Raw genomic sequence first — 27019 nt, 5'->3', positions numbered from 1 at the left:
AGTTCACAGATGTGCCAGCCGTGTGGTCTTTAAACTCCCTCTCTTTTTCAGGTGAGGGTTTCCACAACTACCACCACACCTTCCCATTCGACTACTCAGCCAGCGAGCTGGGCCTGAAGTTTAACCCCACCACCTGGTTCATTGACTTCATGTTTTGGTTGGGGTTGGTCACTGACCGCAGACAGGCTCCGAAGGATATGATCGAGGCTCGCAAAGAAAGGACTGGAGATGGCAGTGCTTGAAAAGTAACGCTTTGCTCTGCCAGCACTGTCGTGAACGTGGGTGGGTGGGTGTGCATGCACCCCTGTGCCTGTGGTGGATTTATTTTCCTCTGGGTAAAATTAGCTTTTTCAGATCAGTTGGGCCAAATTAATTCCCTAGGAACAGATTCGGCCCCAGCTTTTTTTCCTTACTAGGTGTCTTATGTCCAAACTTCAGACTATTAAGTGTAAAAATGTTATATATTATTTAATATTATAGTTAAACAGGAGAGAGATTTGATTTTAGTCACTGTAGCTCATGTCTGAAATACATTGTAATTTGCTTGTTCATGGTAAACTTTGGCAGGCTGGAGAAACTTAACTATCCTTTCCAAGTGCAGTTAGGGGAGATTTTTGTTCCCACTGTTAATGAGATACGCTTTTGAGACACATCCCTCAGAGGGGATGGGGCAGGGCCTAATGTGTTGTTTCAGCCACAGACTAATGGAAAGGACAGTAACGACACCGATGAAAACCAGAATGACCAAGGGGAAAAATCAGCCTAAACTTAGTCAGACATTAGTTTGAAAAGTTGCTTTCTTGTTTTTGTTAGCCCTGTTAGCCAGCCCAGTGCTCTGTCGTCTTTGCTAAATATGAAAACCATTTACTGCTGAGCAGGCTTTTGTGTTGAAGATTAGTCTCAGTACAGGCCAAAATACCATCCGATGCTATGTTGAGATGATTCCTTTGTGTTGCGTATGCATCGTAATTTGTAAAGGTACAGAGCTCAACCATGTCTTAAGCCAAATAAAGCTTCGGTTTCAATGTTTGGAGACCTAAGTTATATCCTAATCAGTCATGGCCATCCATGCATGCATGTTTTAGCTCCTTTTGCACAAGAGGCCTCTTAATTTCTTTTTTCTGCCTTTGACTAGTGGGTCTTAGAAAACTGACCTTTGTCTAAGTCAGAGTCTCTACTAATATTTCAGCTGCATGCAACATCCATTGGTTTCTGAGCAAAATATAAAGACAGTTATGTAGCATCTGAATTTTAACAGTTGCCTTGTTTAAAAAAAAAAAAAAAAAAAAAAAAAGGCATGTGGAATTAATGGGACATATAGCCCTTTGTGTTAGATGTTAGCCAGTGCAGGAGAGAGGCTTTGTACTGTCAGCACTGGAGCACTTTTGAAGATAGAGGGCATGATTTTCATTTATAAAGAAGGTCACTGCCTTGTCCCTCAGAGAGGCAGTGCCTGTTTCCCAGCTGTGTGGCCGATGCCCTGGGCAAGGCAGGGATCTTGAGATAACTGAGACTCAGACCCAGATATTTTCAGGAAAGAACTGGAAAATAAAATTTAAATGGTTTCTTTTATGTTCTGTTTCTTGTTTTTTAAATGACGCCATATAATATAAAAGAGTTGTCTTTATTCTGTATTTCATCCAGCAGGTGTTTTAACAGTGTTACTTTGCCATTAATGATGTGTAAACTCTTGAGTGATTTACAATAAACATTTACGAGTTAGACTGACGGCTGTGTTTTATTTTAAAAATCTCCCAAAGCAAAGAGCTTTGTGCATCACACATCAGAATTACAGCGGTGTTTCACTTGGCATTTCCAGCTATTCACTCGGGGCAGCATTTCCAAAATACCTCCCCCCTCAGCGTTTCTGGTTGCCTCATCAGTGGAAAAGGAGTGCTGTCAAACGGAAGGGCACAGAGAGATTTGATTACTTTGGGCTTAATGACCAAGCTGATTTAAGGGGAAAAAAGAAAATGCAAGCTGACATAAGCTTGAAGGGAAGCCGTGGCAAGTTCTTGCATGTGAAAATCACAATTTAATAGCACAATATCAGCCCAATGTGACAAGGACAATGCTTTAACCAAACCTATTAAGTATTTTGTTTAGATTTTGCATTAAGTTCTCCTTGTTTCTGCCGAGATATGTCTGAAGACCTGCGTGTGCCAGAAGTCATGTCTTGATGTGCATTCGTCCACAGTTGGGGCTGTTTGACAGACATGGGAATCGCACACAGTAGAGTGGGAGATGCCTCCCCACCACCCCCTAGGGTGCCTGCCAGAGAGGGTGGAATTGGACTCCCAGAGCTGGCAGGTTTCTGACCTGTTGGTTACAAAGATAGTGCTGTTCCTTCCTTCTTTGCATGGTTGACAAGCACTTGGAGAGTGGCAAAAATCATTGGGAACCAGCCTTCAGAATTACGTGGGAAGTGGGTGTGGACTTCATGTTTGAGTGTAAGAGCAAGGCTGGGAAGACGAGCAAATGCCTAATCTTACTGGTGTTCCCGTGATTTTGTTTGTGCAGTTTCCTGGCTGGAGAACTGCAGTGAATGCTCTTTACAGGCATATGGATACACATCTTCCTGTTGATCTTTATCATACTTGAGATCCTTTTGTATCTTTTTTTTTGTACTGCTGTTACTTGGACTTCCTTAATCTGATTTCTGACAAGTACATGGTGTAAGAAGAGTAACTTGCCCTGTAAAGAGGTATGCCATTCTGAACCTCTCTACCTGAGATTACAAGGTAATTTTTATTCTATTTTAGCATTCCCCGTGGGTATAGCAGCAACAGCAGTTCCAGGCAGATTCAGGGATCTGAGATGTTGAAACCGTTGGCAAACCACCCATGGTTTTGAAAAACTGAAAGTAAAGAAACCTTGGTAAGGTGGGTGCTGAGGCATGAGCTGCGCTCGTTTCTGTGGACTTTGGTACCTCTCCTGCTGATCCGGTAGTAGAGGACCCCACTAGTACTTTCTGGGCAGCACAAAAGCAGTGAGGGACTGCGGGTTGGTGGCTGGCTGTAGGCTGGGCTAAACCAAGGATGCGGTGACTGTCAAACTTAGCCCTAAGACCTGACTGTCTGGCAGTGCCTGATTGTCTGTTGTCTCTTAACTGTTCCCAGCACATTGAACTATCTGGAATAACACCACCTGAGAAGAGGTATTTGTACGCTGTCCTGTAGGCTGTTTCCAGGCTCTCAGGCTATGTCATGCAGCAGGGACTGGATCTTTACCTTTTTTTCCCCGAAATTGGTGGGGCCCTTAGGAAATGCAGTGCTGCCTCAGGGGTCGTGTGCTCCTTCCACTCCCAAGCAGAAACCCCCAAGCAGGTCACCTGCTTCCTGTCACGGGGTGGCTCATCTGCCCTGGGACTTGGCACAGTCGCTAAAAGAGAATTTCAGCTGTAACTTGCAGCATGTACTCGGCTGCGCAAATATTGATGAAGCCCCATTAGGGCTGCGTACAAACACAACCGTCGGGGTGTGGCATGAGGTCAAGGTTGCGATGAGCTTCCAGGTTCCATCTAATCCCATCTTTGCTGTGGTCAGGCACACGGGCTGGGCTGCATTCAGGTAACCCTCAGAGCAGAAGGCAAGTGTGAGCAAAACCTGCTGGTGCTGGAGTTACACCTCAAGAAAGGGGCTGTGGTGAGAGGGTGAGCGCTGGCACTGAAGATACGTGTCAAGAGCAGCCAAGCGGAGGGGACATGTCCTGTGCCATCTCCTGCCCGGCAGCCCCACGGCCACGCTGGCGGCAGTCCTGCTTTGCACCAGTGGGCCAGGTGCTGTGCCAGGGTCCTGCGTGGCAGCACCGCAACTTCGCTTAGTCCTTTGGCACTCGGGTGCAGAGCTTTGCACAGGGGCCTGGGGTGGGAAAAGAGTGTGTGGCCAGCACTAGGCTGGTCACCGTATCCCTGAGCTGGTTTAAAAATAGCTGGTGAAAGCAGGGGTGGCTGGCGGCGAGGTGCAATATGTGGAGGAGGCTGCATGGGTCCTTGGGGGTGGATTTCTGCCCACTCCCTCCAGTGGCTCTGCTGTTCCCTTGCAACCCCTGGTGATATCTGCATCCCAATCTGCTTCTGCAGCGTGCAAGCACAAGGTGACTGCTGTCCTCTGGCTAGCAGTGATAATTTTTCAGGCCCAGGAATTGGCAGCTTTCTGGAAGTAAGCCCAGCAGATGGGAAATGCAGCTTGGCTTCAGGTATCACACTGAGCTGTTGAGGTGGGAGGTTCCCAGGAAAAAAAGAGGTCTGAAAGGTCTCCTGTGTCCATGTGAGCCTGGGAGTCCATGCCAGGCATGAAACATGGTGACAGACCTAGGGGCTCTGGTCAGCTGATGTTTGGGGTATTTGCAGGTGGGAGGGCTCTCAGTTTGGAGGGATTCTTAACAGTTGATGATGCATCAGCTCCCAGGCTGTGGCCCCAAAAGCATAGCCGGGCCAGACTTGTATTACCTCGATATTTTTGCTGCCAGACCATTTCATAGCTATACCCTTATGCAGAAAGGGTCTCGCAGGGAGTTATGGGGCTCCTTTTCATCACCTTCTGGGGCATTTCTGGGAATCAAGGTACAATCCCCAGTAAAATCTTCTTTTAAAAGAAGAATAAAAAATAAAATTGAAAGCAAAGCCCAGTGGGAAAAGTAGACATCTGTTAACACATGCCCACATGCCCCAGCTCCCACAATGCTTTGGCTCCGTGGTGCCCAGCCCAGGAGCTGAAATGTCTGGCGTCCAGGGGCACACACCTGGCGATGCCAGCCCTACTAGGTGGGGGGAATTGGGGGAGAAATTCAAAACCCCTGAAACCTAGCAAAGCACTCAGTTTGTGGAGGACCCAAGGGTGCCCCTGCACAGGCAGAACTGTTTGGAGAGGCTTTTGCTGTTTAAATCACTCCTCACACATGGGGGTGCATTGCATTTATGGAGCGCGGCTCCTGCTGCCCTGCTTCCTGGAGAGTTAAACCCTGGTTTAGGCTTTTTCTGAGAAAGTGATAGCAGAATTCCCACCCTGGTTTTGCAAATCTGCATTCAGCTGACCCTGGCAGGCCTGTCCAGTTGCTCTGCGTGCCGGCTGCCACCATACCCATCCAGTCCTGCTGGCTTTGGTACAGCCATAGCAAGTCCCAGGGAGGCAAACGGTTTGCAGCTCGTGCCAGGAGCTGTGCCGCTGCTCCCCACTTCATGCACCAGCCATGGCCAAGCTGAGGTTAAGGCCAAAAGGGCAGAGAGTAAAGGTATGGCCCCAAAGCAGGTAAAGATGGGGCCCCGCCCCACACCAGCTGCATCAGTAAAGATAAATCCACCACCGAAAGAGAAGCAGATGAGCAGTTGAATCCCAACCAAAAAAAAAACCAAACAACAAAACCAAAACCAAACAAACTCTTTCGCAGACCTTGGCCTGGGAGAAAAGCTCTAGTCAGCGGCAGATAAAAACTGTACGTGAAACGGTGCCTACTCTCTCTGTGCAGTAATGCCTAACATCAATATTAACGGGGGGTACTAAATTTTCCTGGCTGACATAATTCCATTAGTGTTTATAGCATAATAATAGGAAGTAATTATTTTACTTAATCTCATTATTCTTAAAAAAAAATAATTTGTCTTTTTTACAGTGTCCTGCCAGGCCAGAACACGTGTCTGCTGGGGCCACGGCACACCAGACTGCAGCTCTCATCTGCGCTTCAAGGCTTCCTCCTCACAGTTCGGATCCTGACTGTCTCACAGGCAAGTCCTGTTTTTATCTGATGTATTTGCCATCACAGCAGTAACTCTTTTGACTTCTCTTATTATGGAAAAAAAAAAATGGAAATTTTGTATCCATTTTCTCTATTTCCATTCTTACCATTTAAATGGTGCCACTTTCTTGCAGTGAGATGGAGTGAGTCACTTCAATTTGCTGCTCCAGTCCCAAATCTTGGTGAATTTTTCTGAGTGGAGATCATGCGGGTGAGCTGGGAAGAGGGAGCAGTTCATCTGGGAGGGCTGGGATCTGGGAATATTTCTTAGGATGAGAGAGAGCACTTGCAGGTGACCGCCCCTCCAGCAAATCCTGAGCACACCTGTTAATGCCAAGCCAAGGGCATGCATGCTCAGACGGTATCTGTCTAGCAATGGGACACCTGGAGAAATGAAGTCTATCACAATAGTTAAAAAGCTGGATAAAGGAACAGATGGCTTTGATGAGAGATGATCTGGCTAATTAAATGAGGGTTAACAAACTGAGAAACTGTTGCTTAGGCACTGTATTTAGCCCATGCACTGTATTTAGCCCATGCATCAGGGTACGGAGCAGCTCTGATAGCTGCTGCTGAGTGTTCCCTGGCCCCTTTCCCCCACCACTTCCATTTCTGGGTGGGTGATGTTTCTTGCCAGGTCTTGCTCAAGCTTTAGAGCAGAAAGAAGCAGGATGGGAAAACCAGGTGGTAAATCTATTTCCCAGGACTGAAAGCAAACTCAAAGCAATTCCCTTTTCCCTGTTTGTTGCTGGAAGAAAGCGGATGTGGAGATGACACATAGTTCGGTCCCCGTGAAGAGCACTCATATGGTGAAATTTGGACACGGAACGTGCAGCTGCTGTAAAGCACTGGGGGGAGGAAATATTAATTAGCAGACAGCAAAGCAAAGCCATAATTCTGAGCACTCGCTTGCATTGGAGCAGGTCCCCTTTCCAGGCTGGGTGAATTGCCACTGGGTCTCAGTGGCCCAGCAGGAAAACCCAGTGAGGACTGGGGCAGAAGTCATGCACTGCTCACAGTGTCCCAGGAGCATTGCCACACCTGGACACCAGCATCGTTGAAATCGTGTCTTCAAAGACATGGGCTGAGCAGGGAGGGACATCAGTGTCAGCCTCTGGCACTCCCACCCCTGGGAAAGCCAGGCGGAACCCCAAATGAGATGGGGGAACGTCCTTATGGCTACTCATTTTTGTGATGGTAGCGTTGGTGGATATGTGGGAGGGAAGACTCACTCCACAGGCCAAGGTGAGCTTGCAGCAGGCTTTGAGACATGCAGCGTTACTGTGAGTGAGGTAGGTGATGCATTATTGTGGGACGCAGTTCAAAAGCAATGCCCCCACATGCCCTGCCTCCCTACATACCTTTGCACCCACGCACCCCTTGGTGGGGGGATGCTGCAGGACAAGGTTCACGGTAGAGGGGCTGTTCCTCCCGTGGGACTGGTGTCCTGTGAAGAAGGGATTGCAGGAAATATCCCCGTGGTCCCACGTAACAGCACCCTACTCCCTACACCTCCGTTGCGTCCTGCACCAGGTGGGCTCTAGCACACGCTGTCCCCAGACTGTGCCCTTTTTTTAAGCCAATTTTTTCATTTTTGAGAGGTCTTTGGTAGGCCTGTCAGAATTGTGCATTTTCCAGCACTCAAAGGGACACCATCTGCTCCAAAAAGAGTTGTGAACAAAATGTCTCAGACGCTCAGAGTTTACCAAAAATGAAATTGCTTTAAAATCCCATATGCTGCATTGTTTTCCTTCCAGCTTTGGCTGACGACAGGAGTGACTAAGGTGGTTCCTGATTAGTCGCTGTGTTTTCCTTTCTGGCCAGAATCGCTGGGGCTGAGCACTGTTACTTCTCGCTTGTTTGACAGAACGGTTTCTTCAGCCTCAGCTGTGGAAAGCCAGAGGTTACTGAACTCAGAGACCTCCCCCCCACCTCTGTTACTTTCGCAGTGAGCTTTCTTGACTTTTGTTGTGGCAGGAAGCCTTGCAGCCAGGGATGCGGTTAATGCTGATACTTCAAGCAAACTTTTTTCCAGGCACCTGATTTTGGGGTCTGCCTTGGTGACATGGGGGCAATAGCACCTCCTTGCCCAAGGAAAGCCACACCTGGCAGTCACCTGTGGTGGCCTGCAGCTCCTTAGCGTGGCAGTGCCATGAGGCAGCAACGTCGGTGCACGCAGAGGGAAAACCTAGCCAAGATCTCCAGACCCTGTGGGGCTGCAAAAAGCAAATGCTGCGAAGAGCCGTTTATTGGTCCAGGATAACATAAGATTTGAAACAGCAGAGCAAGAAGAAGGTTATTTCAGCTCTAAAAATAGCTCCCTCAGCCTTTAAAACACCAAAAAGCATACACAGCAGTTGCCTTTCTACAAGAGTGGCTGTCCTCTCCCTTAGCAGTGCCACCGCTGCAGAGACACAGCCATGTCGGTGAGCGTTCAGGGGACCTGCTGGTGCTGCACGTGCTCTGAGGGCCTGTAGTCCCCAGGGATCAGAGAGACAAACTCTCCAGGGTGTGCTACGAGGGCCGCAGCTGCAGGGCAAAGGAGCGTTCCTCGGGCACTAGGAAGACTCTGTATAAAATACTGATACACTGCTGCTGTGTAACTCGGCTCGCTGCCGGGGCCTGGCGTGGATTTAGGTGGGTGGCCATCTTGTGTTGCTTCCTGAGTGTTAGCGCCAGGGCAAAACTTGGAATAAGTGACACCTTATCTGCATTTTAGGAGAATAAGCAAGACAGTCAATAACCACATCGGTCCTGCTCCAGCCTGGCAGAGAGGGGAGAGGAGAAAAAGGTGGTAGGCTTATGTTGACTTAACGCCACGAAGGTCAGACAGTGAAGGGATCCCTCCACCCCAGGAAAGCTTCCCCAGCGGCTATTGCCAACCTGTTTTGCTGGGAATGTTTCCTCTCAAAATTCCTACCGCAGAGAGGCTTGACGGTGACCACGAAGCCCACCGTCCGTTCGGAAAGGGCAAGGGGGTGGCAGGGGGCAGCCTGGCACAGGCTGTTCCTGCGGTCTCTTGCTGCTGGCTGGCTGCTTCCCTCGGGTCTCCCCGTCGGCTGAGGGCTGCCCAGGGCCACAGGCTGGGCAGGTGCTGCCGGGACTGCGGCGGGCGGGCTGGGGGGCGACAGACAAGGGACCCGTTCGCGGCCGATTTCAGCCCGCCCCGCCGCGGTGCCAGGAACAGCCTGCCCGGGCCCGCGCCCGGTGCCGGAGCTGAGCATGGGGCTCGGTTTCGGCGGAGACGTGGGCAGCGGGCGCCGCGGCCGCACCCCACCGCCCCCGGCCCGGCGGGGCTGCAGGACAGCACGGCCGCGCCGAGCCCAGCCCCACGGCCGCCGCGGCCGCAGGCCCCGCCCGTGCGGGGCGGGGGCGATGCCGGGCCACCTCCCCGGGCACGGCCCGCCCCGCTCGGCCCAGCCCGCCCCGCACTCGCCGCTGCCGGGGCCGGAGCCGCCGCCACCGGAGCCGCCCGCAGGTAGGAGCCGCCCCCGCGGCGACTGGGACGAGCGTCGGGACCCCCCCGCTCCCCCCGCCCCCTCCCGGCGCGCTGTCGCCGCCCCGTCGCGCACCCCCGCCGGCCGTCGCTCCCCCTGCCCCGTCGCCCCCTGCCCCGCCCGTGGCCTGGGTGCCCCCGGCGGGGGGCGGCCTAGGCGGGGGGCGGCCGGGCTGCCCGGGGCCGCGGGGGGCCGGGGCGGGCCCGGCGGGGGGCACCGCGGGGGCTCGGCGGGAGCCCCGGCCCCCGCGCTGGCCGTGCCGAGCTCTGCTGGGGCAGGCAGGGAGGCGCGGGCCGGGTGAGGCGGCTGGGGCCGCTTGGCCCGGGGCCTGCAGGGCTCGGCTGCGGAGGGGCTCTCCCGGGTCGCGGGTCCGAACCCCCTGTGGCGTCCCGCCGGCGCTGGGGACCTGGCGGTGGCGGGGCTCGGCAGGGCCATCGGGCACCCCGCTGCCCGCGGCTGGGGAAGCGCCTGGGCTGGGGCTGTGGGGTGGGACAGGTCCTGCCGCCCCCACGCCCCGGCGGCATGCCTGAGGTGCAGGCTGTGTCCCGTTACCTTCCCGGGAGGGGAGGAGATTTTGGGAGAGGCTGCTGGGCTCCCTGGGGAAGGACGGGCAAGATCCTGATCCTGCCTCTGAGAGAATGAGACCAGGCGGTGCTGGGCGCTGGTGTCCCAGGGTGATGGGGTCGCTTGGCACCTCAGCCTTACCTCTCTCTTGCAGCAGCGTGCTTGGTTCAGAGTCCTCAGGCTGGAAAGCCTGGGGGAGTTCTGAGCTGCTCTGCCCTCCTGCCTTTTTTTTATTATTATTTTTTTATATATTTTTTTAAAGTGACCTTAAGGACTGTCCGATCAATATTCACATGGTCCTTACGCCATAGCAATGTACACGTGTATGGTTAATTATGAACAGCAACTCAATATGGAGGAGGGAAGTGTGCGAAAGGTATATCCCAACATATCGCCCGCCTGTCATGTCTTGTCAAATGGATAAAAGTGCCTAAAAGAAGAGGTCTTGATTCTTGCTGGCTTTCTGCCTCTGGGTAACAGGGTAAAGAATGGGGACTCGTATTTGCTTGAGAAACGTCTGGCTCCTGTTTTCACTGTTGTACTGTTAAAAGTCAAACTATTTGCTTATTCTGTTCCTCGTGTCCAGCTGTCAGCGTTTTCTGAGCCTGGATGGTAGAAGTCAGTGCAGTTGTTTCGTTTCCCCTTCTTTAAGATTCTTTGTGCTGCAGTGTTTGCTTTTCAGATGCAGAGCAGGGATGTGTGCTTGTATGAACACCAACATTTTCAATTGTTTTTTCTTGGAAGTAATGTCATGTCCGTGGTTTCCTCTCCACCCCTAGCCATTTCCGGGCAGCCCGAGATTGCAAGATTGTGGTTTGGCCCAACAAAAGCATTTCAAGATCCAGATCTTACAGTCCAAGCTGAAACAATGAGCTCTGATTGCAGGATAAGCAGGACCAAAAAAGCAGAGAAAAAGGTTTGTGGGAAAGGAGGGAGATGATCCTAAGCAATATATTGGGAGGAATAAACTGTGAGGGAGGGTGGCTGGCAGGTGATGAAGCTGCTGCTGCAGTAGAGGGCTTGGACCAGGACTCTGAATGTTCGCTTCTCTGTGTCACCGATTTCCCATGTGACCTCTCGGTGAGCAACTCACTGGCCCCATTGCGTAAAATGGGGATAATGATATTTTTTGCTGTCCCAAGAAGACTTGCAAAGTTCCCTAGGTGCCTGGCTCCCCTCACCTTGGGTCCCCACAGGTTGCAGAAGTGGTCACCTGAGGTGCGGGGATGAAGGTGTCGTGAGAGATATGAAAGGCAACAGGAGGAGGGAGAAGGGTGGAGTAACGAGGAGGAGGGAGGAGAGGAAAAGAAGAGTGGTGAAGCTTCAGAAGCCATGAAAGGAATTGTTAAACTATCTATAGATTACCTTGCATGGGGTTTAATGCAAATTTTTAATGCTCTGGATGCCTCTGGATGGTCGTGCCTGCAAGGGAGAGCTGCCTACAAGAGCAGCAGTCTCTCTGTAAGAGTGCTGTTTGCTCAGTTGAGAAGTGTTTGCCTTTGGCAGGCGTGCAGACCTGGCTCCCTCAGGGAGGGCAGGTCCTGTGTGCAAGGCAGAAGGGAAGCCTGCTCCTCACCCTGCCCACCACACATAACAAACAGAGGCTTCCTCCCCAGTGCCTGGGTGCTGTGCTGCCCAGTGGAACAGGTGGCATGGTCAGCGAGTCCAGTGGGAGGGGAGGCCGAGGTGCTCTCTGGTGCTGTTAGGAGAGGTCTGGACTGCCTCTCCTGCAGGGAGCAGTGGGAAGGGAGGAAAAGCCTGGGGAACTTGGGCCAGTCTGCTGCAATGGTGCGGGGAGTGTCCAGTATCCCCCTTTCAATTTCCTGAGCTGGGGCAGATCCAGGTAGTTACGGAGAGAACTTTTGCCCTCCCTATCTTATTTCCTGCTCCCCATGAGGAACTGTGGGGATCAGCAGTGATGGCTGCCTGAGCCAGAACAGCAAGTGGCCTGTCAGTTTTGACCCCACAGGACTGCAGGAGTGGGTTTTGCCTGACCAAGCCACTGGAGGTGGCCACAGCTTTGTCAAGGAGAGCCTCCCCAGTGTGGTCTTGGTGCGGCTGAATGCTCTTAGAGGTGGTTTCATGTGGTTTTTAATTTAATGTATATCTCTTGTGCTACAGGCAAGCCTGTCTCTGAAAATATTTCAAAAGGGAGCAGAATGTTTAAGCCCTCTGGGTGTGCTGGAGAGGCTGGTCACAGCAGCCTTGCAGGCTTGGCCCCTGTTCAGCAGGTGGAGGCTGTTCCCTGGTTCCCTCTATTATGTTTTCAATGGGTTTGCATGAAGTGAAACGCTGTACTGCACCTTCCTCATAGCTCACCTGAGCACTTTGCAAACAGCGATTAATGGTTGCAGCAGCCTGGGAGAGTGGTAAATAAATTTAACTAATTCCTACAAATAAGGAATACTGGTGCATCAGTGGTGAAAGCCACAGAAATGCTTATGTGATTGCTTACCTTGTCTCACGACAAAGGATTTCCACAGGTTTAAACAGAGCTAAAAGACACGTGGGGTAGGTCGTACCCTTGACTGTCTGTATGCCAGAGAGGGCTACCTTAGAGTAATGACAAAAGGCAAGTCATGGGTACTGCACGTCCATTCCTTGCAGTTTACCCTCTGGCCCATCATGTCATTGCTGCTTCTCTGGTGCTTTGGTGGTCAATACAAGGGGAAGAGGACCTTAGTTTGCCATGTGAGCAGTACAGGAGGTACGAGTCCTCAGGCTGAAGAGGTTGGTGAGGGAAAACTGTCCTGAGAAAGCTTGATGTGCTGTGCCACACTCCCTGAAAACTCACGGGCCTTGGGTGTTTTCCCCATGACTGGCATGTGCAGGCTGCTTGGTATTTACGCTTCAGCTGGTGGTGCCCACTGGTGTAGCATAAGGAAATGCTGCTTTGGGGACAGTGCACAGCTCTTCAAAAACATAGAGCTGCAAAGTGCAGTGAAGAAAGGAGCTTGTGCTTCCGAACAGTGGATAGAAGAGGGGTAGAAGGGGCAAGAGAGGTGAAAGACAAGGTGAACTGTTGGGAAAAGCCTTGCTTACACTGCATGGGAAGCTCTGTAGCTTGAGTGTGTGTTTTGTGTTTGTTGGGGAAAAAAAACCAACAGTGGTGGGGTAGCAAGGGGAGGGAAACCTGGAGCTGTTCTGGCCTTCAAGGCATGTACTCTCTCATCCATGAAGTACAGGAAGAGAAGCTGTAACCAGGAATAACTGCTCTGTGAAGTCTGCTCTTCTGGGCTTAGTTTGTCTTTCCTTACCTTCAAAGCTTATCTGTAAGTCAACATGATGTATCTGTCTTTGCCAGGTTTCACCTCCCTGTTGTGTGGTCTTTGCTGCTCCCAACACTTACGTTGTTTTCCTGATAATGGGACAGAAATTTCGGGCAGGCGTCTGCCCCTTTCTGTTGTAATGTGTGTCTTGGCTTTGCTTGCTCATGCGCATTGGAAATGCTTGAAGGCATTCATGGTTTTGGAACTGAGGAGCAAATAAAACACGTCTGCAGACTTCTATCAATCATTGTCAAGATCACTGTACCTTACAAGAGGAGAAACACCTGTTCTACTTGTTGCTGGTTCAGGCAATGGTCATTAGATTGGGGCGGTTAAGGTGGAGGGTGGTCACTGGACAGCCTGTCTGCACGGTGCCTCAGACTTCCTGGGCTTTGACACAACACCTGCCTGCATTTGTGTATGACTTGCAGAGCAAGGAGGAGGTTTCAGAGACTCCTTCCTCACAGCATAGCTGCAGCAGGGAGAGCTTTGCTGTCTTTTATGAGGACATAAATAGCCCTCCTCGTTTTCCAGCAGTTCTCACTTTGGGGTTTGGCTGAGACTTTGGGGTAAGTGCTGTTCTCACAGGCATCCCAGACCAGAGGGCTGGCTAATTGTGTAAGGGGAAAATGTGGCCTTGTGGTGATGGTGTGGGACTGTGGGGTTGGGTCTGCATTAAGACTCTCTGCTGGAGACTTTTCTTGCATCTCAGGAGAGGTCTGGCTAAAGTGGCCCCAGTCTTGAGCACCTCTGCCCTGGGGCATGGGCAGTCCAACACACCTGCACTGGGAGGACTTGCTGGGGGCTGGTTGCTGCCTGGCTCATACAGCTCCTGAAGTCACAAGAAGCTGGGAGGGCTGAATCTTGCCGTGGGTGCTCCCAAGCAGAATGGGGTCCCTAGGACAAACAAACACACAGCACCGGCAAAATGCAGCGCTCCTCAGTTCGCTGTGAGTCTCACTAAGTCCTGGCTGCTCCTAGCTGGTTCTACCACCTGCTGACCCAGCTATTTCTGTTTAAACTGGATGAGCACCTTCTGCCTTACCCAGCTCCTGCCTCTGCCTCCTTTGCCTGGTGCAGGCTGAGGGCCATGACTGCCTGAGCCCTGCTCGTGGCACCAGTGGGACCTCGCGGAAGTCACTGCAGGCTGACGTAGGTGCGCGGGTCAGAGCACAGCGCTGTCAAAGCCTGCAAAACACCCCTCTGGTCCTAAGGTGGAAAATTATATTAATTTCTCTTTTATAACATCCAGGAGCCTGGTCTTGAAGCAGGACGTGCCTAGTTTGTACAACGCCAAATGCGAGAAAGGCAGACTCAGCCCAGAAGAGTTTACAGTCAGTGTCTCTGGCTGTAACGTAGCGGCTCAACGCTGGTTCACAAATGGCCTGTAAGTACCCCCGTGCGGCTGAGGGCACAGGTGGTGCGGCAGCGGGAAGCAGCATACCCAGGGCACTCTCTGAAGGACAGTAGGGTGCAGAGGAGTGACGCTGATATCGGGACCCAGGGGTGCTGCAGGAGTATCTCTGGGTAGGATACACTGTCATTTGCGTAGGCTTCTTACCAAGGCACTCGGGAAAGGCTGAATCTATATATATTTACAGCATTGATAACAAATTAATTCTACACAACTCCGGGAGACTGCTTCCTGGGGAAGCTTGGAGGGACAGTGCGGGCAAGTGGATGCTAATACAGCCTTTTCTGCCCCCACTTTTTGGTGGCTAGAAGGTTGCGTTCCTTTGGTGCACTTCGCCCATCACTGTTAAGTTTGTGTTGGCCAGAGCATTTCATTAGCACACTGAATGCATTTACAGTGTGCGAAGTGAGACATGAAATACATATAGATGTTTCTGTGGGTGAAAGCATTGTCTCTTAACATTGTTGCAGGATTACTGAAGCATCTTCTGCTTCCCCCATACGTAACTCAGCAATGTCTTCACCTTTTCCCATTCCTCTCGTATATTAAATAAATGAAAAAGACATTTCTGCACACCCTCGAGATGGTAGGTGGGTACCCAGAGCAAGCAGAGCATCATAACCTGCTGTCAGAGGGGATTGCTTCTTTTCCTGTTACCCCACTATTTTGTTACGTGTTTACAAGTCTCTGGCATGCCTTATCTCTTGTCGTGCACTCAGTCTGGGAACCTTGAGATAAACCTGAAAATGTTCTGCTTTCTTACATTGGCATTTGTGACTTGTGGGTGGCAGGTTATGTAATGCGCAGGTTTGTATCCGCTCTGTTACAGTGATTAGGTATCAAGTGACTGTGGTTATTTTTGCTTTTCAAAGCAAGAGAGCAACAGAGAGTGGGCTCCCCCCAAAAAATTGTGTTCGTTCCCCTTTGATCGTTGCTGACTGACAGCAATTCTTTATGACTTGCTGTATATTTTGAACAGCATCCTCCACCTCCTCCCAGTGCTTCTGCCTCCCCACCTATTCTCTGCAATGACTCAATGGCCTAGCAGTGTGAAATGCAGGAGCGTTGCTCTGTCTTGTTACACAGCTTGCGTATGGACCCTTGAAATGCATCTGCATGCTCCAGTCTTAAAAAAGATGTACGATGCTGTTAACATGGTAATTTTTTCCTTCCTTACATTCATGTTCTGTGGCAAAAACAACTTCAGGAGGAGCCTGTAGTTTTGCTTGGCAGATGAAGTTAAGATGCTCACATTAAATGAACCTTGAGCAAGCTGCGGTATACGTTTGGTGAGCTGCCTACTGTAATTGAAGTGTGTATGTTAGAGGAATGGGAGTTTAATTGGTTGAGGGGGTGTAGTGGGGCAATGTTAATAAAAGCAGAGCAAACAGGTGACAGTCTGAGCAGATTTAGACATAAAAATGGGAATGAAGATAAGGGAGTAAGCCTGCATAGAGAGGAATTCTCAAGACACACCCTGTGGCAGTGCTGGAGTGAAACCCTTTGCAGTTCTGCACCCTGATCCATGGTAGCGGGCAGCAGGAGCGTGCTTCAGCAGGGTTTTTGCAATGATGGTGTGAGACTGTGAGTCAAGAGGGGCTGGAAAACTACAGCATGTGCTTTTGGGAAGGTGCATTGGCTCTGGCTGGGGTCAGCTGTGAAGCTGAAAACACGTTTTTATTAGCCTTGTGAATCTATTGCACCAAGAGGGCTTTCTGTCACTGAAGGCCTTTCTGTGCAAGCCTTAAAAATGGAAGACAAATGGGTGTATGCAATTACCCACTGCCTCCTGGATGCAGTATGTTTATTTGTGAAAACATGGGCTGGTGGAGATGGCTGTTGTGGCCAGCTGGAGTTGATTACTCAGATTTGGCATCACTGGTCACGGCGGCAATGCAGAACAGAGTGGTGAAGCACAAGGTTGACTTTATGTCCTCCCTGTGGAGCACCTAGCTGTCAAAGAAACTGTTCCTACATTTCCCACAGAGAATTTAGGTTATTTTTCCTATCACTCTTGGGATTTTGTTTTGGCTAAACTGCTGTGGTGTTTCAGGGGAGGCTGTCATTTGGGTTGCTTGTTCTCTTTTTCCTGGCTGCTGTTAGAAGTGCTGGTCTTAGTGTGCATGGAGGTCTTCTGGCTTGAAGACACGAACATCAGAGCCGTTCCCTGAAGAGGACAGGTTAACCCAAAGGCAACTGCTGAGAATGCTTGCTGAATGCCAGTGCAAAGCTAGGCAGGTTTGGCACATGCTTAGGGTTTCTCCTGTGGAAGGGCAGTGAGGTTACATGTAATTTTGTTCCTGGTGCCCAAATAACACAGAGGGAGTGAATGAGAAATGTGCAGAAGCTCAGTCCTGGTTTTAAACCATCCTCTGCCCACATGGGGGTGGTGAAACATCTTCAAGAATGTGTGGCATGTGCCAATGGATAGCATTAAAAGGTATTGCCACCTGGGGACATGGGAGAAAGGGACCTTTCTTTCCGGCTTTTGGTATTTCAGCTGTCAGATGCAGGCAGCCTGTTCCTCTTGTGTGGGCTGTCGGGGGCTAGCAACACTGCTCGTCCAGCCATTGCCCCCCTGCTCTCCATCCAAGGGTGTGCTGGAGAGTATTTGCTCGTGCTGTCCCGCACCCATGCCTCGGCACAGAGCCTGTCAGAGGAGGGTGTGTAGCAGTAACATCTTTTCCTGGTCAGTTCTTGCTGCCTGCTTTGAGAGGCAAGCCTGCACAGAACTTGGCACCCTGTGAGGCTGGCCGGCCTGATGTGGGTGGTTATTTTGCAAAAGGTCCAGCCCTGGCTGCACTGAGCTCTGGTGAAGACGTGGCCCCATGCAGGTCATTGTTGCACTCCCTGGGAGTGCTGTCCTTTTTCCTTGGTGCAAACGCAACCGCTGCGATGAGAGGTATGCAGGGGGTATGTTCTTTAGGTGTTTCTTTTTAACTGGCTGAAATTAATGTGTTTCTCTGAACTATGGCCCTGGCTTCCCATTGGGATGCTGCGCTCTATGCTGGTCATTCATTAATTATGCACTGATTTGGGATGTCATTTTCTGTTACTGGTTGATAGAAGGGGACTCTGTACAGCACAGTGAATATTAAGCACAGGGCTGTTTTCCAAGGGGATGAATCTGCAGCTGTGTCACGCTGCCTTTGATGAGGTTGGGCACCAGTCCTGCCCCGGCTCCATAGCAGAGCTCAGCACAGAGTAATAGTTATCTGGACAGCATTTTCACACTTCCCCACCTTACCCTGGTGTGGAGTCACCATCGCTGTGTGCTGTCTTGCTGCTTTGCTTGAGGAAAAAGCCCTGTGCCACCTCCCTTTCTGCACGACAGACAGCGCTGAAATAGCTTGTGAAGGCTGCTATTTCTTGGCTGGGAGGCGTGCTGGAAGGCGGAGGAGCTGTGGCAACCTGTTAACGAAGACAAGTATTATGGCTAGTATTTGCTTTTATTGCTTATATGAATCCTTTGTACATTTCCAAAGGGGAAGGGTAAATAGTAAGATCTGCCATCCCCTGACCTGAAAGAATTGTGTCACCTTGGCTTAGTCCAGCCACCACCAGAGAAAAGAGGAGAGCTGAGCACTGCATTAACAGCCTTGCAGAGGAAACACGGGCTGTAACAGAAGGTGACATTACCTGCCTACTCCCCTTCAGTCAAGACAGGAGCAGGGAACTCAGCTGCAGCTATGGCTTGCACAGAGTGCCAGCACTTGGGCACTGTGCTGCCAGGGTCTGGCAGGGGCACCCTGCTGCAGGTGAGGCAGCTGCCACCTGGAAGTGGTCTTTGACATTGCTGATAAGGTCTCCCGGTACCAGAGCGATGGCCAACACCAGCCAAGGGACGCTGCTGCATGTTGATGGGCTGCGAGAGGAAAAGGCCAGGGCAGAGCTTCACAGAACAGTTGTGACTGCTGCAGCAGGGCTGTGCGGGGAACAGAGCTGGGAAACGCTTTGTGTCTCCGGTGTGGGAGGAGAGGAATAGAGATGAGATGGGTGGGGAAATCTAGTCCACCCTCATTGATAATTTCTTCTGATCTGTTACACCACGCTAAAGATCTGTGTACACGCAGCAGCTGACTGCCTTTTAAATTGACATACTTAACGCTGGCATCATTTCATGCTCCCTGTCTGCAGTTCTCTCTGCTCCCAGGTCAGGGAGAGACCTTATTTGAGTGCTTTTCTGTCTTTTGAGGTTTGCCATTCAGCCTCACTCGAGGCTATCTGTACAGACAGCACCAAGTCGTGGCCTCATGGTGTTGTGCAAGTGTGGTGTGGGTCAGGGTACTGCAAGGGTTTTGTTTTGTACCCTGGCAGGGATGTGAAGACAGGACAGCTGGCCCCTAGGGGTAAGTATGATGCTGCCATGCCTTCTTCAGGGTCTGGGGAGCCTCACCTCAACTCCTTCAGCCTCTGCTGCTGTGGGCCCCATGCAGTGTCCTGCCAGTGTTGACTCTGCAGCCCAGAGCTGCCATGTGGGAGTTGTGAGCTGGGGCAGGCCGTGGCACCGTGAGGGTGCTTACTCTCTTCTGTGACTTTTCACATAGGGTAGAGGGCAGGGCAGCAGCTCCCAGAGACCATGGCTCCTGTGCTGCAGGTGTAGGAAAGCCAGGGCACCTGGGAGGAGGAGGAAGAGGAGGCGGCTGACAACATGGGTGCTTTCTTCAGAGCAAAGGGAAAAGTCATTGCTTTAAGGACCTGGATGAGGTAACTGAGCTGCAAATACAAGCAGGGTGTAATGAGAGGCCATCATGTCCGAGCTGCCCTGGCACCCTGTCCCATGGGGACCTCAGTGACCCCAGGAAATGCCTGCCCTGCAGCAGGCTACAGAGGGAGGAGGAAGCAGAGCACAAGGGCACAGGTGCTGCTGCTGCCCCGGTGAAAGTCAAGCAGGGACCAGAGCTGTGAGCCTCATGGTGTTCACACTCTGTTTGTGTCTTTTGGCTGTGCTGGTGCCTGGAGGAACGTTTACGGAGGAGGACAGAGCATGAGGATATGTTTGATCCATTGTCAGGGGACTTGCAGGGAGACATAGGGCTCTCTGTGTCCGCAGCACAGCAACGCAGCAGCATTTCTGAATTGCACGCTGCTGCAGAAACAGCCCTGCATCTCAGATGCTCATCCAATGTGATCTCGTCTGGAGGACAAACGCTTCCTCAGGAGGTGGTGTACACAGCATCCTTACACCCCGTGCAGGATTTCACAGTGTCTTCATGTCAAGAGCTGATGCTGTTTGTAACACCTCATCCTGACAGTACTCTGGGTGCTGGCACTGGAGCTCGGCTCCGCTCTGAGTGCAGCTGAATGCTATTTTTAGCTGATTGCTGCAGCCAGGATAGGAGCTGGTCCTGTGCTTTGTGGAGATGAGGAGACAGCACGTGCATCCTTCTCCCTTCATGCTGCAGGCTTTGCTGAGGCAGCGTGTGTGGAATCAGTAATGATCCTGAGAAGGAGGCTGCCGAGCCTTGTGCCTGTGGGAGGTAGCAAGGAGTTAGGGCGGTGGGTCTTGTGGTGTCACCTTGTGCAAAATGCTTAGGAAAAATACTTTGAAAACCACTCAAATTCTGTAGGCGTGTCTGAAAAGTCTTCCACTCCACAACTCCAGGCAATTTGTGCCTTTGTTTTTATGCTCTGTTGTGTGCAGCAGGTTAACCCCTTGTGCTAATAATGACAGTATGAAAGGTTTTCAGTGCCTGCTGCCTGGCTGTTAGGAGCTTGATCTTGGGATGCTTTGGCAGCTGCTGTGCAGATGCTTTTCCCACTTTCAAAAGGCAGGGGGCCAAGGCAAGTGGTTACCTCTTCCCTCTTTCTTTTGTTTTTACTTTGTTCTTTGTTTCTAGCAGGTATGGATGGGAAGAAATGCAGTGTGTGGATGTTTTTACCTCTTGTGTTCACCCTGTTCACATCAGCTGGATTATGGATAGTGTAAGTTATCTCCTGTTGGTTATTTGGTTATTAAGTAACCCCAAGTTAGGCTGGGGCAGTCAGAAGTACCACTGTGGTGTGGGCTGCATCTCAGTACAGAGAGCCATTTGGGGATGCTCTGTCTGTTACTGTGGGGCTGGGAAGGCACCATGGTATGGGCAGGGGCCAGTCCGTGCCAGTTCATGACCTGGAGAATCACATTTTTATCCCTGAGTTTCTGTGCTATCCAGACCAAGTTTCAGACCTTACCTTCTTCCTGGCTCACGTTACTGGGAGGTGCCTGAAAAGAAACAGGCAAAAATGCAAAAATTCTCTTTCATTATGTTTTCTTTGAATGAGTTGGTAGAGCTCTGGGAGAAGCACTTAGGCCCTGCTTTGGGGTGCAGACTCAAAATCCACAGCATCCAGCACTGCACTGATGACTTGCCAGCACCTTAATGCTGACACCTCACTTTGTCACTAGTACTTCTTATCAAAATGCACACAAGACTTGCATTGCCCTGAGCTGGGCTGTCTCCAAGCATGCAGGCAGACAACTGCGGTGTGAATTTGGGAGTGATAAATACGTGATCAGCAGCTATGCTCAACCTGAGAGGCAGTTATATTGTAGGATGTGGCTTTGTTCATGGTCTGTGGATGTTGGTTTTCAGCTGCAGGGCCAGCTTAAGCTATTTGTCTGACCCCTGTTGCTTGTTGTTCTTGTCCCACCCATTCCCTCTGTTTGTATTAAAACATTTTTTGTGGATGGGGGACTGTGGCAAACCAGATGAATCAAATGACCTGGATTAAAAGTGAAAACCTTTCCCCTGGTTGGTTGTTTTTAAGGCAGCTCAGTCCAGTGACCCTGTTTGTCTACCTGACCATGCAAAACAGATGCAACACAGAGAGAGGCACATATTTAGGCCGGGAATTGAGCACTGCCAGCTCGAGCAGAGAGAAACACAGGCTGTCTCCAGCAGATCCTGTCAGTGGGCTTTGAGACACTTAAGGTGTTGTTTCAGTGATATTTGGAATTGGAGTCAGAATGAGGTTTTACACTGTTGGTTGTTTTGTTTTTGTTTTTGGTTTTTTTTTTTTTTTGACAGGTACTTTATAGCAGTGGAGGACAACAAAATTCTCCCACTAAATGTACCAGATAGGTAAGAGCTGGTTGTGGGCTTTACGTTCAATCACTTGTTTCTTTAAAATAATAAAACAATGAAAACTGACTGGGAAAGAAAATCCTGAATCTTTGTTCCTATGCATCTGTGTCTCTTAGGAAGCCTGGTTCCAAAAGACCACCTTATATCAGGTAAGTGAATGATTTTCTTCCAGTTACTGTTCTGATTAATGGTTGTTATTCATGTGTCTTTGCCATCCTAAGGTTACAATGATACATTTATATTTTCCAAGTATTGCAGGTGATGCACCTCCTGCAAGCTGTGTGTTTAGCCAAGTCATGAACATGGCAGCATTTCTAGGTAGGAACCACAAGGGGAATGTTTTTTTTTTTTCTCTGTCATGATTTGTTTTAAGAAATCACTGAACCATAAGTAATATCCCATACATACTGTTCTTGATTCTGATGATGTGAAATCAAATCATTTAAACTGCAATGACTACTGACTAAGACAGTATTGTTTTGTCTCCATTTGTAGAAAAACAGAATGAAGCTGGATGCATTTGAACTTTATTGGGTTTGATTTATTCTTATGTCTTATACTGTCTCAGCCTGGAATCAGTGTCGCTGTTTCATTGTATGGTGGTTTTTGTTATATGCTGTGAATGTGGGATAATTGTATGGGAATACTGACAAATGCAGCGACTGATTATACATAATATCATCTGTGCTGAAGTCCCCCCATACCCCAACCCTTCCTAAATTCGGTTACTAGATCTGTGGAAGTTTTACTGGCATTTCCCAGGAGTGGAAATAAGAGGGAAACACCACAAAGAGAAGAAATACCTGAAAAGTACTTGAAAAAAGGTGTTTGTGTTTGGTTCTTAAAACTGTTTGTTACCTTCACCTGTGTGTATTTTGAACAAATTATCCCAGACTTAAATGGCAAATAATTCATTATTTTAACCTTGATTTGCTCTTCTGTAGTAGTACTTGCATTTATTTATTTATTTATATGGGGTGATTTGTTGTGCTTTCAGTTTTGCTCTGAGCTATTCCCTCAAAGTGTGGGTTCCACCCCTGTTGCCTGTGAAAGGCATGATGTTTCTTTTCAGAAACCAGGAAATTCAGTTGAGTTGAGCTTTGAAATTAATCCAGACCTGTATGTGCACGAGTAAGATACTTTAGCAATCTTAATCTGACATAATAAAAACGAGGCTTTGGATGTAAAACCTGCTAAAACATGTTTAATCATGAAACTTGACACAAACTTCTTTATTTTCAAGTATCACTTCAGGGTGGAGTTTAGGTACCCTTACACTTTATTTCTGTGTATGGCTTTGCTTCAGTTTTAGATCTTGATTTACATATTGAGCCAGAGTCTCAGTTAGTAGAAATAATTCTGGCTCTAGTTTGTGCTAAGGCTGGGTCTTGCACACATTTTATTTATATGCCTGACACACAGTGCAATGGGATTCTGATGATGTGATTTAAACTTCTGAGCCCCAAACCACCTAAAACGACTTCTGCATAGCATGCTACTCCTTATCTTGACGTGGCTGTTTGACAGCAGTGAATACACACCTGCCTTTTCAGCTCCTTCCAGGTAAGGCTCCTCTGGTCAAGCAGCCTCTGTGAACCCGCACCAAGTCCCACCCAGTCCAGGCACTTTATGAAAGAGCAGGAATTAGCTTCATGCTCACTTACTATGCGATCTGGGTGGACATGAGGATAGCAGTTGCATGTGTGAGGGGAGCAGCTGGTGTGAAGAAGGGCAGGCAAACAAAAGACATGCAGCATTTTGAAGCTAAGCTGTACTGTATGCTTCAACTGCTGCTTCTTCCGTTGCAAGAAGAAATATAACCAGGGAACCTCCAGACTGCAGGCGTGTTGTGGGAGATGTGATAATAGGTGGCTGCCTTGGCCATTGTTGAGTTTATGAAATATCATGAAATGGCTGGTGTAATGAGGAAAAAGGTCAGCAGGGTTGGTACCCTGGATTTCAAGAAAGCAAACTTTAAGCTATTGAGGGAGCTGCTTAGCAGAGTACCCTGGGAATCTGCTTTTGAGGGCTTAGGAATCCACAAGCGCTGGTCAGTCTTTAAGAGCCATCTTGCAGGAGCACAGGGGCAGGCTGTCCCACTGCATTAGAAGTCAAGCTGGGCAGAAGACCAGCTTGGCTTAGCAGGGAACTCCTCGTGGAGCTCAAGAGGAAAAAGAGATTGTGTGATGTCTGGAAGCAAGGCCAGGCTTTGCAGGAAGATTACAGAGCTGTGCTTCGTGTATACAGGGAGCAGGGATGAAGGCCAGAGCTCAGTTAGAGTTGAAGCTGGCCAGTGTTGTGTCAGGTAACAAGAAGGGCTTTTTAAAATATGTCAATAGCAAAAGGAGGTCTGAAGAAGGCAGTGAGCTGATACTTAGTGAAGATGGCCAGCTGACTGATAGGGATGGAGGTAGAGCAGAGGCATTCCATGCTCTTTTTGCCTCTATCTTCAGTAATACTGAGAGGCCCTGGGCTGCCTGGTCCCAGGAGTTGTAGGACCACAAACGCAGGAGCAGTGACTCTCCTCCATGTGTGGACACTGAAACTGTAAGGGACCAGCTGTATCAGCTGAATGTTCCCAAGTCGCTGGGGCCTGGTAAAATTCATCCCAGAGTACTGAAGGAGCCAGTGGATGTGATGGCAGGACCCCTCTCAGTCATCTGCCAAAGGTCTTGGGAGCCTGGGGAGGTCCCTGCTCGCTGGAAGCTGGCCAGTGTTATTCCGATCTACCAGAAGGGCATGAGGGAAGACCCAGGGAACTACAGATCTGTGAGCCTAACCTCGGTTCCTGGAAAAATGACAGGGAAGATCATACAGGGTACTGTTGAAAGGCATTTAAAGAGCAATGCAATCATCAGGCACAGCCAACAGGTTCACAAAGGGAGAGTCCTGTTTACCTAACTGGATACCCTTCCATGATAAGGTCACACACCTAGTGGATGAAGGGAAGGTGGCAGATGTAGGTTTTCTGGATTGTGGTAAGGCTTTTGGTACTGTCCCTCACAGCATCCTTCTGGACAAGTTGCCCTCCTGTGGGATGAGTGCGTTCACAGTGCACCAGGTGAGGAACTGGCTGAAGGGCAGGGTTCAGAGAGTTGTAGTGAGTGGGGCTATATCTGGATGGTGACCAGTCACCAGCTGCTGCTCAGGGTCCAGTTCTAGGGCCAGTTTTGTTCAGTGTTTCTGTCAACAACCTGGGTGCAGGAGCCGATGCACCGTTAGCAAGTTTGCTGATGATACCAAACCCGGAGGTGCTCTTGACTCTCTTGAGGGGCAAGATGCCTTGCAAAGGGATCTGGATGGACTGGAGCTCTGAGCAGTGATTAACAGGATGAAATCTAACAAGTCAAGATGCGGGACTGTGCACCTAGGATGGAGTAACACCAGGCACGGGTATGAACTGGGAGAGGAGCGGCAGGGGATCTGTGGGTCTGGCTGAGGGCAGGCTCAGTGCCAGTCAGGGATGTGCCCTGGCAGCCCAGAGGGCAAACTGCATCCTGGGGTGCATCAAACACAGCATAACCAGCTGGGCAAAGAGGTGGTTATCCCTGGGTGCTGGGGTGGCCTCACCTTGAGCAGTGTGTGCAGTTCAGGGCCCCACAATCTGACACAGATGTGAAAGTACTTGAGCGCATCCAGAAGAGGGTAACGCAGCTGGTGGAAGGGCTGAAGACATGTCCTATGAGGAACGGCTGAGGACTTTGGTTTTGTCCAGTTTGGAGCAAAGGGGGCTGAGGGGTGACCTCATTGCCCTCTCCAGCTTCCTGAGGAGGGGAAGTGGAGAGGGAGGTGCTGAGCATTTCTCCCTGGGATCCAGTGATAGGACGTGTGGGAATGGTTCAAAGCTGCATCTGAGGAGGTTTAGACTGGACATTGGGAAGCATTTCTTTACTGAGAGCGTGGTCAAACACTGGAACAGGCTTCCTGGGGGGGTGGGCGATGCCCCAGGCCTGTCAGTGTTTCAGAGGCGTTTGGACCATTCCCCTAATAACATGCTGTAACTTTTGGTCGGCCCTGAAGTGGTCAGGCACTTGGACGGGATGATTGTTGTGGATCTCTTCCAACTGAACTATTCTCTCCCTCTCCCTCTCCCTCTCCCTCTCCCTCTCCCTCTCCCTCTCCCTCTCCCTCTCCCTCTCCCTCTCCCTCTCCCTCTCCCTCTCCCTCTCCCTCTCCCTCTCCCTCTCCCTCTCCCTCTCCCTCTCCCTCTCCCTCTCCCTCTCCCTCTCCCTCTCCCTCTCCCTCTCCCTCTCCCTCTCCCTCTCCCTCTCCCTCTCCCTCTCCCTCTCCCTCTCCCTCTCCCTCTCCTCTTTTGGATAAAGCCAAGCTTTTCTCTGCTGTACTGGGTGCTTCTGAGAGCTGCTTTTAGTGTATACCTCTGGCCACCTTAGTTGTGTCAAAGCCATTGCTGTAGGAGAGGAAAACTGCAGAAATATGCGGGTAACATAGATATTACTGAATATTGAAAATGCCATTGTTTTTCACATAATGCTGGAAGGTGACCTTTTCATTCCCTTTTGTTATTCCCATCAGTGTTTTAGGAAAAGTTAACATAACTTCAGGATCCTGTCCTATAGAAATAGAAATGGAAAAGTTCCTGCACATGAGCTCAAGTAGTCACAAAGTGGCTGTCCCAAACAATTACCTAGGGACGAAAACCAGAAATTCTCTTTTTTAGGGGAACAAAGACCTGTGGTTTTCAAGGATTTGGAGTGGATTGATCCACTAAAGCAAAGTGTGAGAGAGCAAACTCAAACATCTTTTGCAGTTTGGATAAAAGTGGGTATTTTTCAGTTACAGTGCCCTTATTTTTCTAAACTCTGTGTTTGGAATTATACCAGGGGTTTTGTGGAAGATGTAGATCTAATTTGCAGACAACAGTATGACCTGCATGTTTTCAATTTGAGCATAAGCATAAGAAGGTGTTCAGCAACAACCAGTAAATTTCCCTCTTCAATTAACTTGTTTGTTAGTGGTCTGATTTGAATCCCATCTGAAGGCCAACTGATTGCTTGGCTTTCCGCGTTGTTCCATGCAGCATTCCTTAGGGAGGGCAAGAATAAAGAATGTGAATATCTCCTGGGGTTATGTCATATCATATGACATATCATGTATCATATATATCATGTATCATATGTCGTGTCATAGCACTTGGGCTAATTGTATGCTTGGAAGGACTGTTCTTCCAGTGTTCGTGGAAAATTAGTGCAATATTTTGGCTTACATTTGTGGCACCAGCAACTTGTTTCAGAGGAGGAGAAGAGGCGGTGGGTGTTATGGAAAAACCTGCAGAAATACATATGTTCCATTCATACATTCTCTAATACAGGTGAGGTTTGACGTACCTCCTCCAAGAGAGCTCAGTGCTCATGAATGGAGTGAAACTTGATGCAAGCCCAGCTGCCACAATGTGAATACATGGGGCGGGGGGGGTGATAGACTACGTGCTGGGAGCTTCACAGGCAAATAGGAAGG

General features: G+C 50.0%; 2 protein-coding genes and 1 long non-coding RNA gene across 11 annotated transcripts in view; 2 read left to right on the top strand and 1 right to left on the bottom strand.

The window, feature by feature from the left end:
• SCD5 (stearoyl-CoA desaturase 5) overlaps positions 1–1728 on the top strand; it is a 31563-nt gene extending 29835 nt beyond the window's left edge. For both annotated transcript variants that reach the window (XM_056359146.1, XM_056359153.1), the window contains exon 5: positions 52–1728. In XM_056359146.1, coding sequence (XP_056215121.1) covers positions 52–242 — 191 coding nt within the window. In that variant the 3' untranslated portion in view covers positions 243–1728. The remainder of the gene's footprint in view (positions 1–51) is intronic.
• On the bottom strand, positions 1274–6250 carry LOC130158480 (uncharacterized). Its single transcript, XR_008825326.1, has 2 exons — positions 5841–6250; positions 1274–4583 (listed from the first exon to the last, which is right to left on the bottom strand). It is a non-coding gene; the product is annotated as an uncharacterized LOC130158480 (long non-coding RNA).
• Positions 6251–8630: 2380 nt separating this feature from the next.
• The window catches only part of TMEM150C (transmembrane protein 150C), a 25989-nt gene continuing 7600 nt past the window's right edge, over positions 8631–27019 (top strand). Inside the window, exons 1-6 of one of the 8 annotated variants that reach the window (XM_056359133.1) lie at positions 9109–9211; positions 14316–14450; positions 20321–20402; positions 21488–21541; positions 21661–21693; positions 21795–21862. In XM_056359133.1, the coding sequence (XP_056215108.1) occupies positions 14444–14450; positions 20321–20402; positions 21488–21541; positions 21661–21693; positions 21795–21862 (244 nt within the window). In that variant the 5' untranslated portion in view covers positions 9109–9211; positions 14316–14443. Of the gene's footprint in view, positions 9212–14315; positions 14451–20317; positions 21542–21660; positions 21694–21794; positions 21863–27019 lie in introns of those variants that run through there. The other 7 variants (XM_056359125.1, XR_008825273.1, XR_008825272.1 and 4 more) reach the window with 7 other exon arrangements.

The sequence above is a fragment of the Falco biarmicus genome, chromosome 1, assembly GCF_023638135.1.
Source record: "Falco biarmicus isolate bFalBia1 chromosome 1, bFalBia1.pri, whole genome shotgun sequence".
Lineage (NCBI taxonomy): Eukaryota > Metazoa > Chordata > Aves > Falconiformes > Falconidae > Falco > Falco biarmicus.
Note: the sequence above shows the minus strand (reverse complement) of the source record. Positions and strands in the feature narration are given on the sequence as shown.